General features: G+C 37.7%; 1 protein-coding gene across 3 annotated transcripts in view; it reads right to left on the bottom strand.

The window, feature by feature from the left end:
* Window positions 1-17,186, bottom strand: part of LOC105042573 (serine/threonine-protein kinase STY46) — a 111,778-nt gene that overhangs the window by 22,773 nt on the left and 71,819 nt on the right. For 2 of the 3 annotated variants that reach the window (XM_073256821.1, XM_073256822.1), the window contains exons 8-11: window positions 11,649-11,727; window positions 11,435-11,542; window positions 3,467-3,540; window positions 3,149-3,324 (exon numbers count right to left, since the gene is read on the bottom strand). In XM_073256821.1, coding sequence (XP_073112922.1) covers window positions 3,149-3,324; window positions 3,467-3,540; window positions 11,435-11,542; window positions 11,649-11,727 — 437 coding nt within the window. Of the gene's footprint in view, window positions 1-3,148; window positions 3,325-3,466; window positions 3,541-11,434; window positions 11,543-11,648; window positions 11,825-17,186 lie in introns of all 3 variants that reach the window. The other variant, XM_010919856.4, reaches the window with a different exon arrangement.

Raw genomic sequence — 17,186 nt, forward strand, 5'->3', positions numbered from 1 at the left:
GTGAAATTGCCGAGCTGCACCGCTCAGCTGGCAATAGAGCCCAAGCCTTATTCTTTGGTCTCTATTTCCAGGACGAGTCCTCTTCTATTCCCTAAATGAGCATTGTTCTACCATGGCCTCTATCACCCACCGGATGCTGCCGATCCTCTGGTTGCTATCCTCCAACACCATCACCAGACCACTATCTCCTATCTCCTCTTCCCCTTGCTAAGAAAGGTCCCAACAAGACCCCTCCCTGTTTCCACTCTCTCACAACCTCTCACTCTTTCCCTCTTTCTGGTATTTGGGTGGACCTTGACATAGGATCCCTTTCTATGTCCCCTAATTGATCCTGGTAGAGGTCTCAAACCAGTGTTTTTGCAACTGACATCATGTCAGCCTCCACTCCACCCTTCACCAAGCACCACTGGACCCCACCAATGGCAACCCCTGCCATGCTGCCTTTGTCCGAGCAAACTTCTATATTTCGATCCAATAGATTGTTACTCAGAATTAGACCAATTCGAATCACCAGATGCCGCCACCTGGTCGGCCTTGTCCTTCCTCCACCTCTTTACGATATTTTTCCACCATCACCTTTATTTCCTTTGCAATCTTCTCTGATTATTGGTCATGGTATTTAATAGGGCTATTGAGGACTTGAGTTTTATTTTAGAATTTATCATGGCCATATTTTAATAAAATATAATTTTAGATGTTAATTTTTTAAGAAACTTTTAGAATTAGTTGGATTTGTTTGCTAAGTGTTCTCACAAGGTAATTAATGATTCATCTTTCCTAGATTTTTCAATTATTACACTAAATAAATCATAATATCAAATAAATTACAAATTGATTGACATGCAATTCATGAATCTTTGAACTCATGTTTTAAAAAGAAAAGCAAAATTGTGAATTAAATATGTTATTTTATTACCAAATATTATGCATATATGTTTACAAATCTTTTGTTGAACACGCATATTTGTTTACAGTTTCACAAATATATGATTTAGGAATAGCTTTGGTACATTTCAAATTTTGGACTCTCAGTCTAACTATATTTTGGACCTGCCAATTTTGGTACTTTGATTGTTCCAGAACTATTTATTTTGGCCCTAGCACAAGGTATAAATGTGGTATTCTGACTTTGCCATAGGATAGAAATATGGTACTCTAGTCCAATCTGCAGAGTATAAGTGTGGAGCCCACTCCACAAGATATAGGTGCAGTTCTCTAGCCCGAAAACAGTATAAGTGTGGTCATAGTCTACAATATTGTTGAGTTGAATTACAATATTTTAAACTGTTTTCATGAATATTAATACGAATATAATTACTTGGACAAGCATGATTATCCCTGATTATGAAAGAATTATTTTATTTAAATATAATGATTTTGCTTATACGCATAGTGTTAGCAAAAATATTTATCTAATTTATTATTTGAATTATCTAGTAAAGGTATTCATTATTTATTGAGCCGTTGAGCTCATTATTTGGTCTCTTCTTTCTCACAAGTTTAGAGAACAAGTTGCTGGTGGGGTATTGTTACTGGATTATTGCATGCAAGGAAGCATTTTTCTGAATTGCTTTCTTTGATTTAAGATTCGGAGAACAGTTGATGTTAGATTCTTGTAAATAAAATTCCTGGAGAATCTTGTTAGTTTTGGACTTGTTAATTATTAAATTTGGATTTTAGTTGCTTGGATTATATTCTGTTGCCTATTTCTATTATGATATCATGAAGAATGTCTTGCATGCTAGGAGTGCAAGGCTTTAGAAGTATGCAGCATTTGCCACATCTCTAACTTATTACTCAAGTTGGGGGAACAACACTAAAAAAGGTACACCTTTTACATATATTCCCCCTTATGAATCCTAAGACACTTAATGTCGGTATTCAATTGATTAACCACTTCTTTATGAAAAATTTGGAACATGAAAAACAGTCATCAAGGATCGCCAAAATAGGTACCAAAATTTAGAGCAGTCAACCATCGGTATGGTACGATACTGATTTCATACCATACTAACACTTGGTATGCCCTGGCCTAGCCTTGCCATGTGGCTGAGTATGTGTGTACATTTTGGATGCCATCATTAGCTAAAATGTGGCGTAAACAGACCTAAACCAGATCAGCTCTGATTACATCAATGTTCATCAACTTTCATCAACAGGAACTAGTCAGAATAAGATCTCAAAATTTTATGGATTATATTTAGATCCATGCAACCAACCCATGCGATATTAATGGTAATATCTAGGAGATATCATAAGGAAATTCTCTATAAAGAGCAGAGCATCAAGTAACAGATTCATCCATGAAAACAGATGATCTAAATCAGAGAAATTATCATAAACTCAGACAACAAAAATAAGCAATATATTAACTATTCAATGTCATAATCTGTGTCAGAGAATAAAAATAAGAATATACAATTTGTGCTGGAGGATCAAGTTAAGAATGTCCAATGACTAGTTCCATAGAAGGACTCATAGATTTTGCAGATAGTAACAACAGGTAAAGCAATGACAAACTGAACTAGTCACAGGTACAAACATCAGCATATAAATGCCAAGCACTATCAGATAGTAAAGCTCATAAGATCTTTCAAAGGGTAGCACATATTACAGTATCTATTCTTTGCCAACAACAATGGAGACACTTCTACCAGTCTATCAGATAAAGAAATTAAACGAATAGACTACATAAATGTCTTCCTCATCCACAACTCCACAAGCAACAATCCAGGGAAAGACAGCAATAATGAATATAGCAGTTCATAGGGTAAAGAAAATACCTAATGGTGACAATTTTTTTTTTACAATTACTACACTCAGAAGACCAAAAGGAAACAAGGACAAACAGCTATCAATGTTGTGAAAAATAAAAAGATCTAAAACAAAACATATGATCCCTAAAAAAGAGCAAACTAAATCTCATGTTACAGTGTTACATCACTTGAAGAGAGCATAGCTAGTTGCATATAATAATTTTGTACTAGTGAGATAACACAAGCACTAGAAATTTTCTAAACTGTTTTCAAAGAAAGCCAAGAGACATTAGGACCAATAGACCATGCATAATATACATTAAGAATGATCGAAACCAGAATGAACAATAATCAGAAAGTTGCCATGAGAAAAAAAGTGCAGAGATGACTACCTCATTTTCATCCATCAGAAGATTAGCAGTCTTCAGGTCCCTATGGATTATATTATTTTGGTGCAAGTAGTTCATTCCCTTGGATACATCAGTTGCAACTCTGAGTAAAGCAGGCAGCTTAAAAACACCTTTCTGCTTGTGAAGAAAGTCATAGATACTTCCACCAGACATAAACTCTGAATATGAAACAGCTACCTTAATAAAACCACTAACAAATTTTACTAGCATACAACAAGACTGTTGGAGGATTAGTTTATGCATGATATAGTCTTGATATCTATCAACAAACACTTTCTAAAATTTATCAGATCCTTATACCTGTAACAATACACAAACTTGAGGATCTGGTGCATGCACCAATAAACTGCACAACATTCTTGTGGCGAACTTTTCTGCAAAAGATAAGATTGGAAAGAGTTGAAGAAGGTAAACAAGCCGAGTCAGGGACAAAGATGTGAACATATCCTTTTCAGATGGCTAGAGTTTACATCCAGTTTCTCTTAACTTTTTAAAAAAAAAAGAAATTCTCAGAAGGTGCATTTATAAATTCAAAGAAGAACCAGATGGCACTGGCAAAAAATTATGCATAAGCATAAAACATCATACGTTAATTAACATCCCTTGGGCTTGACTTTATGAACAATGCTTTGTTTTCATTCCTTCATATATATTTTTAAATTCTTTTATTCAAATAATTGGTTCACATGAATACTTTTCACCTTTACCAAGGGTTTAAGTACTGGTATGAACTACCACACTATTCTGGTCCTGGGACTAGGATGCTACCATCCAACTCTTGGGAGAGTCTAGCATTTGGCCTCTGTAACATAATCCTTTCTTTATTTTTTTCAATTTTTTATCTTTTGTTGTATTAAGTGCATATTTAATAATTATTAAATATTAAAGGTCCTTAAACATGAATTTTGAGTCAATGATAGGGTGTATAGCTCCGATACTCATGGTTTGAATAAAATTTAAAACTTATTAGTATGGGCAAGGTCTGCCTGAGGGAGGTCAGAAGTCAATAAGGACAAGCTGGATTGAGGCTGGGCCTCCCTCCTTTATCTCCCCTATCCCTTCCTCTTTCTCCCTTCTTCTCTTTGAGCCTGAGGCCCTGCCATGAATGAAGATATGAGAAAAGAGAACAGGAGGACCACCTATGGCTCTTTTTCTAAAAACAAAGGGACTTGGTCTGATCCCACCTGGTACTAGTCAAACCAGCCTTCGTACCAGCCTATTCTAACTAGTTCCAAGCAGGATAGGCAGGACATCGTGCCCAAACCAATGTCCTCCACTTCTTCCATGTATCAGTCTGCTGGTATGGTACCAGCAGTATGGTCAGTATGTCAATACCTTAATCCATATTCTGGTTTTTCTTAAACTTGCAATAGAAATATTTTAAAAAATGCATTACCCATTTATGTTCCTAGCAACCCAAGGTCCTTGAAGGGGCTAACTGGGGACAGACCTAACCTAGGCATTTTTATATGCAAAGTGGCTGCCCCAAGACTCAAACAATGCCATTGCACTTGTCACTCCAAGCCTTTACCATTGCACCAAGCAATGGCCCCTAGGGAAAAAACATGTAAATAGCTCCTGAAAACTTCAGCAAGAGAAGTGATCATTCTTTGTTAAGAAGGCACTAAGCAAACTTTATTTTTCTTTGTTCAAAGAAATATGTATTTTCAAGACAAAAGCAAAAACATGTAAATAGCTCCATGAGAACTTCAACAAGATAACATCTTAGAGCAGTGCATAATATTCAGTCAGCACTTCATCACAGACATGCTCTTCTACTCCACATGTTGATTGTAAAGAGCATAACTAAAAATTATAGCATGTTCCATTTGTTCATACTCTATTAGTCTATTGTGCATGGATACCATATATATGACCATCGCTACAAAAGCACCATGATGAAGACCATAACAATGTACAGTTAAATTGATAATGGGTCCCAAGACAGCAGAAGTCTGCACATTTTGTTCTAAAAAATCATAAATTACAACTGATGATGGACTTGAAAATATTAAATTGAAGAAGATGAATAGCAAAGAATTTCAAATTTAATTCCATACAGCTGCATGTACTTTTATTACGTCACTTGGCAAGTATTCTTTTTGTTTCTGACTAGTGAAATGAAAATGGTACTGTAGTAGCATAGTACAATACAAATGTTAGCCGGTTTTATTTAGTTTTTAACAAGAAAATCTGATTTTCAATGCCCTCCACCTTATTTTAGTTTTATCTGGTTGGTTTCTTTCCAAATTACACAACTTCCAAACCTGAATGTCTATAACAATTCTAAAAGCACAATCTTCTAAAATTTAATTGTTTTCCAGAATTTGTAGAGGTGGTTATTGGGAAAAAGAACCACTGAAAGTTCTCAGGATCATCCAATCTTTGTTAAAAAAACAGAACCTGAAGGGTTGAGGCGATCAAATAGGTATATTCAGTCCAAGGTTCGTCGTCTCGATACCAGATCCCATATTAGTGAAATCCCACCATAGTGTCTGTATAGGACACAGTACAGTACGCCCGTGTCAGTATATGGTGGTTCGGCATAACGGTACACTATCAGTATGGTATGCCACAGGATGTACTGAGCGGTTCAACCCGGTATGGAATTCCATGATTAAGTCTACCTCTATGTAGCAAATAAACCAAGGAACTTCTTTATAGAACAAAAGAAAATATGGAAAAAATCTCACGAAAAAAGATATGTTATTAAACGTGCCTCTTTTTTAATATTTCATTATCCCACCAGATATTTCATTAGTTTTGATGATTTTTTAATATTTTCTTCAAGGTTTTATGTAGAGAATCATGTTACTCAAAATTAAGTTTCAACATATGTTGAAAAGTTTCAACGTGTTCCTATTCAAGTGGTCAATACATGTTGTTTCACAGCTTATCCCGAAGACCTGTAAAACAAGAATTTAAGTGCCAGTGCTACTGGCTGTAACGTCCCATATTGGTAAGGTGCCAAACCAATATGCCTACTGGTCCATGGAGACTTGTAGTACATAACCACATGTTTGCTGTTACCAAAAGTCTGGATAGAGAGAGGAAGCAGGGCTTCATGTTCCAGAATGACCATACATTTCTCACTAAGAGTGACAGGGAGCAAATTGATTGCTTTAGAAGTAAAAAAAGGGAGGGCATTTTGTCAACAGGTCTTCAGCTAGAGGCTTCAGAAACCACCTATGAAGTACCCAAGGAAGAAACCATTGCTGAAACTGAACTACTGGTGGTTGAACCTGAAGATGGCAATCATAATTACTTAAATTGGATGATGATTTTGAATGCTCAGCCCCAATATTACATCAACTTCTAGTAGTACCTAAGTCAGAAGATCAGAGAAGAGACCACACCATCATAATGACACTTGTGGCAAGAAGATTTCAAGTATTAAAGAAAGTAGAAGAAAAATGGATTTAGTTTATCAAGAATTTCCCACAATATCTACAGTTCCTTTACAACACCCACAATGCCAATAGTAGCTGACCAGAATGTCAGCCTGCTAAGAATTCTATGTGCAGTTGAGGTGAGGATTAGGCACTTAGGTAGTTAGGTACATACAGTCAATATCTAATATGCCATTAACCTTGTAAATGAAGGTTTAGGATCACACTCCGGGTCGATCAAACTTGGCACAACGGAATTCAAAAATTTTTTCGACCCGGCACTTGAGACAGAGATCAAAAAGGCAGATCATTAGTCAATATTTAGCATGTATTAAAATTAATTGGAACAATACTCATCACCTTGCATGGATAGACGATCTCCGCGATCAATGATCTTGGTAAGTCGAGGTCCACTGTTGAGCCGCGCACGTGCCCAACCTCTACAAGTATCCACTCGGACCTTCGTCTAGGACGCCTGCTCCAGATCTGATCCGCCTTCTCTAAGGAGGATTTGGGGCTCTCGATCAGCAACGATCTGACTTCAAGGCTGACAGATCGACTCTCACTGCAGCCTTCTTCTTCCTTTGATCGGATGGCGTCTGAACACCTTTAAGCGCTCGCTGGATCAGCCTAACTCCTTTGGGCGTGGGATAAGATAGCCTACCCTAGGTGTATAGTGGAGGAATAGGGAGAAGAGGTGGAGAATATCAGCCTAACACCTTAGGCATGTGGAGATGAGGAGAGTCAAAGAAGAGGCAGCGTTTCAGGTCTTATGGAATTGAATCCCGAACCCTTTTTGCAAGAGAGTTTTTATAGACTTGAAACCTTAACAAAAACTACATAAGGCAGCACCCATTTGAAATCATATTTCAAATGGGGCGTCCCATCTATCTCTCCACTGAACTCCATTATCCACAATGGGCGTCGGCCCTATTTTCTCCACACAAAAAGAGAAGGACCAAAATCTCTTCTCATTTCTTCATGTAACAATTGCACTAGAAAACAAATGGATAAGGAGGTTATCTTATTTCAATTCAAATTGGATCTCATCCAAATAACTCATTTAAATTCAAGTGGATCCTATCCAACAAGCCAAGTTCAAATTTGAACACTTCAAATCTAAACTTCAAATTTAAATGGTAACCTCCCCAACCTCTTATCTTTATCCATATGGGGCGCACGCCCTCTGGATTTCATCCAAAAGGGGCATGCATCCCTTCTCTCTCGAGAACACACAATGAAAGGGAGAGGGCGGCAACACTTGGTGCCCCTCCTTTCTTATCCCATCCAACCGATCTTTAAGAAGTGTGCTTCTTTCAAATTTGAATCTATTCAAAATTTAACAGGAGCAAATTAAATGCAACCAACTGTTGGAGCCTAATTAAAGCCTAATTAAATTAGGTTGAACTAAGGTTTCTGAGCCGGTACCGTGAGCCGTATCAGCCGGCCGACGGTACGATTCGGTATGATTTCGTATCGTACCGAATCGAGGCGAACCAACGAAGGCAAGCAGACCCGAACTGGAATAAGAAAAAGAGAAAAATAAAGAGAAGAAAGAAAAAGAGGGAGGGGAAGGAGCCGGCGAGGCCGTCGGACGGCCTCCGACTGGTCGTCGGAGGGCACAGTCCACAGGCACGGCACCGCGGGCATGAAATAGGGGCAACGCCCCTGTTTCGCGATTTTTTTTTTTAATTTGATTTCAAGTGAAGCCGGCAAATAATTTGCCAGCTTCACGTTTTTGACTTTTTTTTAAAAAAAATCCCTAAAGTCGGCAACTGGGTTGCCGACTTCATCAGTTTAAAACCCAAAAAAAAATGAAAACAGGCGACGACGTGTTTCGAAAAAGAAGGGGGCGAAGCCGCATAGGGGCTCCACCTGCTCGACCGCCCTTAGGCGGTCGGCGTCAGCTCGCCGGCCATCGGGGGCCTCGCGACGGAGGTGTCGTCCGTCCAGTAGGTCATCCCCCCTTCGAGCGCTCTCTCTCTTTCTCACTCTCTTGAAAGTCCTATCGAGCGATATGGGGCTCAGAAGTCCTCCGACGGCCGCAGCCGACCACCACCGGCCTCCGATGGCTCCCACCTCCCTCCCTCTCCTCCTCTCTCTTTTTCTCATTTTTTCTCTTTTTTCCTCCTGTACCATCGATGTACCGAATTTATCGGCCGAACCATACCGGTTCTTCGTCGGTCCGGTACGATACGGGGTGTACCGGCCAATTCGACACGATACAAAAAATCCTGAGTTGAACTCTATCCAATTGGGAACCCAATCCAGGAGAAACCTGGATCTAATCATGTGCTAGCATGATTCCCTTTGACCCAATTGGACCAATTGAGTCTAATTAAACAATTCTAGACTAAAGTCCTTTGTTGTGTGACCCCATAGGTTCAATTCTGCATGATAATGGGACATGTTGTGATCTCCATTAGCAACATCATCGAAACTCTTTTCAATGAATCGGATTTTTTTTCAATTCAACCAATTAGAATTATCGATCATCGAAATAACTCTAATTGATCCTACAATCCACAGTGACACCTAGCAATATATAGTCGCAATGCATCAGAACTGAATAAGAACCTCTAGGTGCAGTTACTGTATGATTCGATTCTTCTATCGTGAGTTTCGACAGAATCGAGATAAAAGTAAACTTGTCAAACCTTATATCTGTCATATAATAGAATCATTCAATTCGAATCCGATGTAAAATCCAATAGAAACACCTTTCTATCTTTCACATTGCCATGGCTATGGGCTTATGGATTCAATCTCATGATCTACATAGGACTACTCCTCTACTGAGATCGATAGATCCCATCTTGATGCAATCCAATTCCTACAATGAACATACTACAGCCAACATACACCTTAAGATTCCGTATGGCTAGGAGGCCGAGTTATAGTGTAGTCAAACTATAGCACCCTCAAAGTGAACTGCCGATGTATCTCAGATCAGAGAACTAATTCACACAACCGCAGCTATGAACTAGTCACTGATAAGAAGGTAGAAATCCTTGTAACTGTGCGTGATTGATCACGCTCAGTACCCTTGTTCTTAACAAATACTTGTACTTTCGCTCTGATGTCTCCACACCATAGATTCAAGACTCATCTATCCAAAGGAAGCAATCATACATCAATTTTTTAGATCGATCACCATCTCCGTAATGATCCTACGATCGGGAGCCATTTATGATAACTAAGATTAACATATGTCTCAAATTCTCAACTTTTGAGAATATGTGTTATCTATCCATTAACCCAATGGACGAATCACAGATACTATTAAACACAGTGTGAATGAAAATAATCCAATTTTATTAATATCAAAGTCAAATTACAAATTATACCCTAAAAATGTTTTACAAGTGTCAGCCAATTTGACTTCTAGAGCATACATCCAATAGTAAATTAGAGGTATATCCACATTTTATTAGGTAATTTAAGTTTTTAACACTAGCAAGACTTCTTTCACACTATCGTGTTTTGTCAATGACTTCTATGCATTTTTATCATTCTTGTGGTGCTATTACATTATTCAGATGCAATACCATGTCATATGACCTTCAAAGTAACACTGAACAACTGCAAGATAATCAGAATGCAACATGACTTCATTTTTCACCATGTTACTATTTCTTGGTTCCAAGTATTGTTTTCTTTTCCTTTTCTCCAAACAACATTAAAGAGCCTTCTTTAGGATTCTCAGTTTAAGTTCAAAACAGAAAACTTAACATTGTTTATTTGCATGTGCAATTATGTGTCGATCAAAATGGCACCAAGACCATAACATGCCGACATGAACCAGGCATTGGCATGACATGTAGTGCTGGCACATGACATGTAATGCTAGTGCCATGCCAGCATGACACTGACATGTAATACTCAAATGCTGGAACAATACAATCTATGTAGGAGTCGCTTGGGCAAGATAGTACAGAATTTTGATAAAATACTTGTAAGATAGAAGATGAACTTCCTATTCCCTCTCTCTCTATCCCTTCTCTAATTCTAGGCACTTTTGCCCACCATCAAAACATGCATTTTTTGAAGTACAATCACATTTGTATCTATGAAAGAGATTCATAATGAAATATAAAACTTGTATTCTTTATTAAAGAACATCCACATACAGCATGATGCTATAACCAGTACCACCCAGACACTTCAAACTTCAGTTTCCTTTTCCTTTTTCCTTTTTCTAATATCTCAAACACTTGGATATTGGAACACTTCATGACATTTCACTCTTCACACCATCAAATCATGACCTCGTCATCAATACATATTTACTTTAGGCATTTTTAGTCTAGCATAACAATTAGAAAATGTTTTACTATTTTTGTGCACTTAAGAAGCAATAGATCCATCTCATTATTTTTCCCATATCCCGAGTCTTAAGAAGATCATGTGTCAAGGACCTAAACACTTGACAACCATGTCATAGGTCTCAGTACCATTCATTGTAAGAATATTATATATTTGGATGTGAAAATTTATGTTAAAAAATGAACTAAATCAGTGTCCTGATGCACTTTCTTTAAATACCTTAACATTTTGACAAAATTTGCCCATGAAAACGAGTTCAAGATCAATGTCAAAGGGCAGTCATAATGTTTTAGTGAAGTTACCTATTTTAGGCTTTTAGCAATAGACTACCATAAGGTGACCATACTAGGCAGCAATAGCCACTGCTTTCTGAGTTAGTTAATTGCTTCCTATAAAAAATGGTCATGATAAACATGGAATAATATGTGATAACACTGAGCCATAAGCTGTGATGACAACTGCATTGAATTTGTTTCCCAAAAGTTCAAAAAATATAGACATGAAAAGCAACCATTGGAATAATGTTAGAAAAAGGAATGCACTTCCAGCCAACCTCATTATATAGACTTCTTGTGCAAATTCACGCTGCATATTGACATCAACACACTCAGGCTTGAGTACTTTAACGGCGACATCCTGACTACAGTAGGTTGCATGGTAACTAACAAAGGGAAAAGAACACAAATAATTGAAGGATCCAATAATGGAAAACATAAGATTAGCAGTTAGCATATTTTCTGTTTCCAAAAATATCTGGTACAACTTACAGATCACAACAAGATCCAGATGCCACTTTACTCTCAAATTTCAGATGTCTGACATCAATTTCCCATACGTCAGTCCCATCTGTAGGTATTTGGACATGATCGGTTAGAGATTTCTCCCCAGCAGGTGAACTTTTCACTTCAGAACACCAAAAACGAGGCAATAATAATGCTTGTTTCTGCAGTAAATGTTAGCAGTAGCAGTAATTCAGAAATTCATATGATCTATTATTTCAAGTTAAAGAATAAAAAAAGCATGAATTAAGTAAAGGAAGAAAGAAATTGCATTTCAAAATGTCAAATAGAGAATTAGATAACAAGGGGATGTGGATTCACCAGAAACTGTGGAATGATCATAGGTAACATGACAGAACATTTAAAAGAATTGAATTAGGAGAACAAATCAGACTTTGGCTGAAAGAACTGAACTATGGATTAGTATGCTCAAGTGCTCTATGAAAACATATCATGGAGGCCATCAACAATCCCCAGAAAATGATTACACACTAATTACTTTGATAATGCCCAAGCTTAGAAATTATTAGCTACTACAACATGGCACGATGCATACTTCACCACTTCTATTAATCTTCCTATCAAGGTTCGTCATCTCGGTACCAAACCCCATACCAATACCATCCTATTACCGTGCAGTACCACATACGAGACAGCATACCAAGTGATGGTATGATACGATACAGCATACTGATATGAGACTGGTATGGTATGGTAGCCCCACATGGGGCAATATAGGGCGGTATAGCAAACCATGCTTCATATAAATACTTAGAACAATGAAGCCCCCACTTAAATAACTTACTATAGCAACTATTGTTTTACTCCAGCCAAGCATAAAAGCAATGGTTTAAATCTTGGTATTGGGCCCTTTCCCATTTTGCCTTGAGGATGATATTGTACTAGGATGGGATAGTGCAATCGAAATGTAGCAAAATAGCCAAAAACAAGAATAAAATAATAAATAAAAAATCCAGTCAATCATTACTGTTCCAATGCATCATAAGTGTTGGGATGCAACCAAGATAGACCTAGATGGACTCAAGACATCCTAATTCACCAAGAACAGCCAGGTCGGCTTCCTATCATAACAATACAATGCCAACGGTACCATCCCGCTCTAGTTGGACTAATGTCCTTGCATAAAAATATCATGAATGTTGCCAGTAACTTTAAGTAGCTACAAACAATACATTCATCATACCACATCATGCCAACAATTGGCACACATTGGTATCAAAAGATACATAGCACTATTGACATGTATCAAGGTTTTAAATAATGTGGAATGAGACTATCTTGGTTTTCCTGGAACAAGATGCATTCCCAGCCAGCCGCATCCCGACACTTGGGATAGTGGATGTTGCAAGATGCGCTAATCGGGATGCCTGGACAATAGCAGTATGGTTGTTTCTCATCACTTGGGATAGTACCCCATCTCGATGTCCCATGGCCATCCCACTAAGATTTGAGACCTTGCACCTACGCCAAAGGCACAATAAGATACATCATGAGAACTTTTTCTAGAACTAGACATGATGGAAACAAAAATTCTCACTCTTACTGTTAAGCTATATTTAGTATTTTAGTATTGCATATTTCTTTCCATGTATAATAGATATTTCTTTCCATGTATAGTGGAGATTTTTGTGGCATTATTGCTGTATTATTGCTATATTATTGCTGGCCTATGTTGCCATATGTATACATTCTGTACTCTATATATTTTGATCAATGAAATTCCTAGAGGGTGAGCTCTTTTATCCCTCTTTCATGGTATCAGAGCAGGAACTCTAACTAGGGATATTGATCCATAGCCACCAACCACCAAAACCTCTCCTTCCATATTTTCACCACCAAAATCATTGAGGCATACTTTCTTGACAGAACTGCCTCTACAGCCTTTTCTTTGAAATCTGAATTACGAAGCATAAAGAAAGGATCAATGGGCATAAGTGAATATATACAAAAAGTTAAATCCATAGGCGATGCCCTTCAAGCAATTGGTGAAGATGAGTCCGATCACAATTTGATCATGACTGTTCTTCTAGGACTACCAGAGGAATATAGAAGATTTGTAAGTGCATGAAACACACAGAATGAAACCTACATTTGAACAACTTCGACCTCCTCTACTGCAAGAAGAGACAGAAGTTCAGCGCCGTGTCGAATTGATGACACCTCCTGCTTCTTCCACCACTGAAGGAGAAGTACTTTATACAAATCGCGGTCAAGGTCATCGTGGTGGACACAGGGATAGTTTTCACAGAGGCCGAGGATAGCGTGGCAGATACAATTCAAATCTTGATCGTGGATACAATAGAGCATACATATATCCTTAGCCCTTTCCTCATCTTAACCAACAACCCAATTTTCCACAATCTGGCACAATGTCAGATATGTGAAAAATTTAATCATTCTACTCTTCAATGCAAGCAACGCTTTAATCATGTTTTCACTGCAGATGATATTTCTCAGACCTTCACTGCTATGAGTCTTCAGGAGCCTAGTGAGGAAGTTTGGTATCCAGATACTGGAGCATCTAATCATATGACTGCTAACTCTAGTATTCTCTCTTCCTCTAAACCTTATACTGGGCATGAAAAAATTCTAGTTGATAATGAAAATTTACTTAATATTACTCATTGGTAAACACGATTGAGTACTCCTTCCAACTTTGCTCTAAAAAATGTTCTCATTGTTCCTTCTATTAAAAGAAATTTACTTTCTGTTCATCAATTTTGCCATGATAATAATTTTTATTTTGAATTTGACTCTTCCGATTTTTCTGTAAAGGATCTGGAAATGGGGAAGGAGCTTCTCAGATACCATAGTTCGGAAACTTCACTCTATCCAATTGTTTCTAGAATTGCAAGTATAGGGAATAAGCAATGATCGATCTTTGTTGCATCTAGATTTAGTGGAGATAATTGGCATAGACGGTTAGATCATCCTAGTCTGAATGTTCTTTCTAAATTTCTTAAAAAAATTAAAGTTGTTTCTGATGGTCATTCTGAACTCAAATTATCTATTTGCAATGCATGCAATATGGAAAACATGTCAAACTTTTTTTTCATGATTCTAAATCAAAATCTGCTTTTCCTTTTCAACTTGTGCATTCTGATGTATGGCAGGCACCTATGCCCTTTATTTCTAGATATATATATATATATATAATGTCATATTTGTAGATGACTACTCCCGTTATTCATGGATTTATCTTTTAAAATTTAAACATGAGGTTTTTGAAAAATTTTTAGAATTTCAAGCAATGGTTAAAACTATTTATCATTGCAACTTTAAAATTCTTCAATCTGATAATGATAAGGAGTATGTGAATGAAAAATTCTCTACTCTGTGTTCACAAATTGGGATTATTCAGAGATTCTCGTATCCTCACACACCACAATAAAATGGTATTGCCGAAAGAAAACATAGACATTTATCCAATGTTATTCAAAGTCTTTTTTTTCAAGCTTGCATGCCTCATTTTTGGGCAGAGGCCCTACAAACTGCTGTTTTCCTTGTAAATCGTACATCTTCACTTATTTTGGACAAAAAATCGCCTTACAATGCTTTGCATGGTTGTGTCCCTTCTGACTTGCAACTTGTAAAAACTTTTGGATGCTTGTGTTATCCTGATCTATAGGATATTGCCAAACATAAGCTCTCTCCCCGATCTCTCTCTTGTGTATTCTTGGGACTCTCAGATAAGCATAAAGGGTTTCGTTGCCTATATCCAAGCACTAGAAAAATTATAATTTCCAAACAAGTTACCTTTGTTGAAATTGTTTTTTCGTATCCCTGTCTCCCCAAATTTTCTACATCTTCCACAACTGGTTCTACTGTTTCAGATTTTCATATATTTTAAATTTTTTTTCTAATCCTCCTTTACTGGGTGAGAATCCTACCATTAATGCACCCTCTCATTTCACTTTCACCCATATTTCTACTATTGATGGTCCTAACACTTCTTATACTGACCGGTATACTTTGTTTGTTTCACCAATCTCTGAGTCATTAACTCAATTTGCTACCAACTTGAATAATGATGCCATATAGGTTAGAGATGAGAACCATACCACTGCTATTGAATAGAAAGAGCTCTAGATCTATACAAGACGAACAACCTCCAGGGTGGTTGCACCCACCACTATGACCAATCCTGTTCCTACACCTTTTGAACCCCCTCCTTCCACTCCACCTACTGTAGACCCACCAGTTTCACCATCTTCTTCACCTATTGTTCCTCCACCTTCCCGTACCCACTCTATGCTCATCCGATCAATGACAAAGGATATGACTGCGTCTACCTCCTTCCTCGCTTCTACGAGTTCTTCTCTTCCCATCGAGCCTAACTCATTTGCTGAGGCTTTTCAGGATGCAGATTGGCATGCAGCTATGACCAAAAAATTTAATGCCTTATAGGCTAACTCTACTTGGGATCTTGCTCCTCCATCTATTAATCTCATTGGCTGCAAATGGGTATATAAAGTTATAGAAGGCTGATGGTTCTCTTGAGCATCTCAAGGCTTAGCTTGTGCCTTAGGGTTACAAACAGCAACAAGCTATTGATTTTGCAGAAACTTTTTTATCAATCGTCAAACTGACTACTATTCGCACTATTATTTCTGTTCCTTTCTCCTCTGGGTGACCGCTTCGCCAACTTGATGTAAAGAATGCCTTTCTTCATGGTGTTCTCTCTTAAGAGATCTATATGAAACAACCTGGCTTTGTAAATCCTTCTCTTCCTAATCATGTCTGCCACCTAAGGAAAGCCATCTATGGACTAAAACAGGCACCTCAGGTTTGGTTTCAGCGCTTTACTTTTTTTTTTAGATTGGTTTTATTGAAAGTACTGCAGATCCTTCCATGTTCATTTGTCACTCCTCTTCTGGCACTCTCGTTCTCCTCCTATATGTCGATGATATCATTGTTACTGGAAGCTCCTCTCTTTTAGAGGCACTTATAGATATTTTACAATGAGAGTTTGCCAAGAAGGATTTGGGACCTCTACATTATTTTTGGGCATTGAAGTCACTCGATCTCCTACTGGTCTTTCTCTGACTCAATAGCAATACGCGCACCAACTGCTTGAGCATCATGGTTTTCTCACAAATAAGCCGATTGCTACTCGTCTCCCTCCGAGTGCTCGTCTTTCGACTCATTAAGGGTGTCTTCTTGCATATCCCTTTTTTTATCGTCAAATTATTGGTGCTTTGCAATATCTTACTTTCAGAAGATCAGACATCTCATATGCTATTAATACAGTTGCTCAATATCTCAATGCGCTTTGTGAGACACATATGCAAGCTATTAAACATCTTCGATACATTCATGGGACAATCCTACGACATTTTCATCTCCCGCTGTCTGAATCCATCACTCATTTCTTTTTCAAATGCTAATTGGACTGGCTGTCTAGATACACAGAGGTCCACTTCAAGGTATTGCATATTTCTTGGCCCTGACCTAATCTCTTGATCAGTTAAGAAGCAGTCTACTATTTCTTGCTCCAGTTCTGAA

This window comes from Elaeis guineensis, chromosome 4 (assembly GCF_000442705.2).
Source record: "Elaeis guineensis isolate ETL-2024a chromosome 4, EG11, whole genome shotgun sequence".
NCBI lineage: Eukaryota > Viridiplantae > Streptophyta > Magnoliopsida > Arecales > Arecaceae > Elaeis > Elaeis guineensis.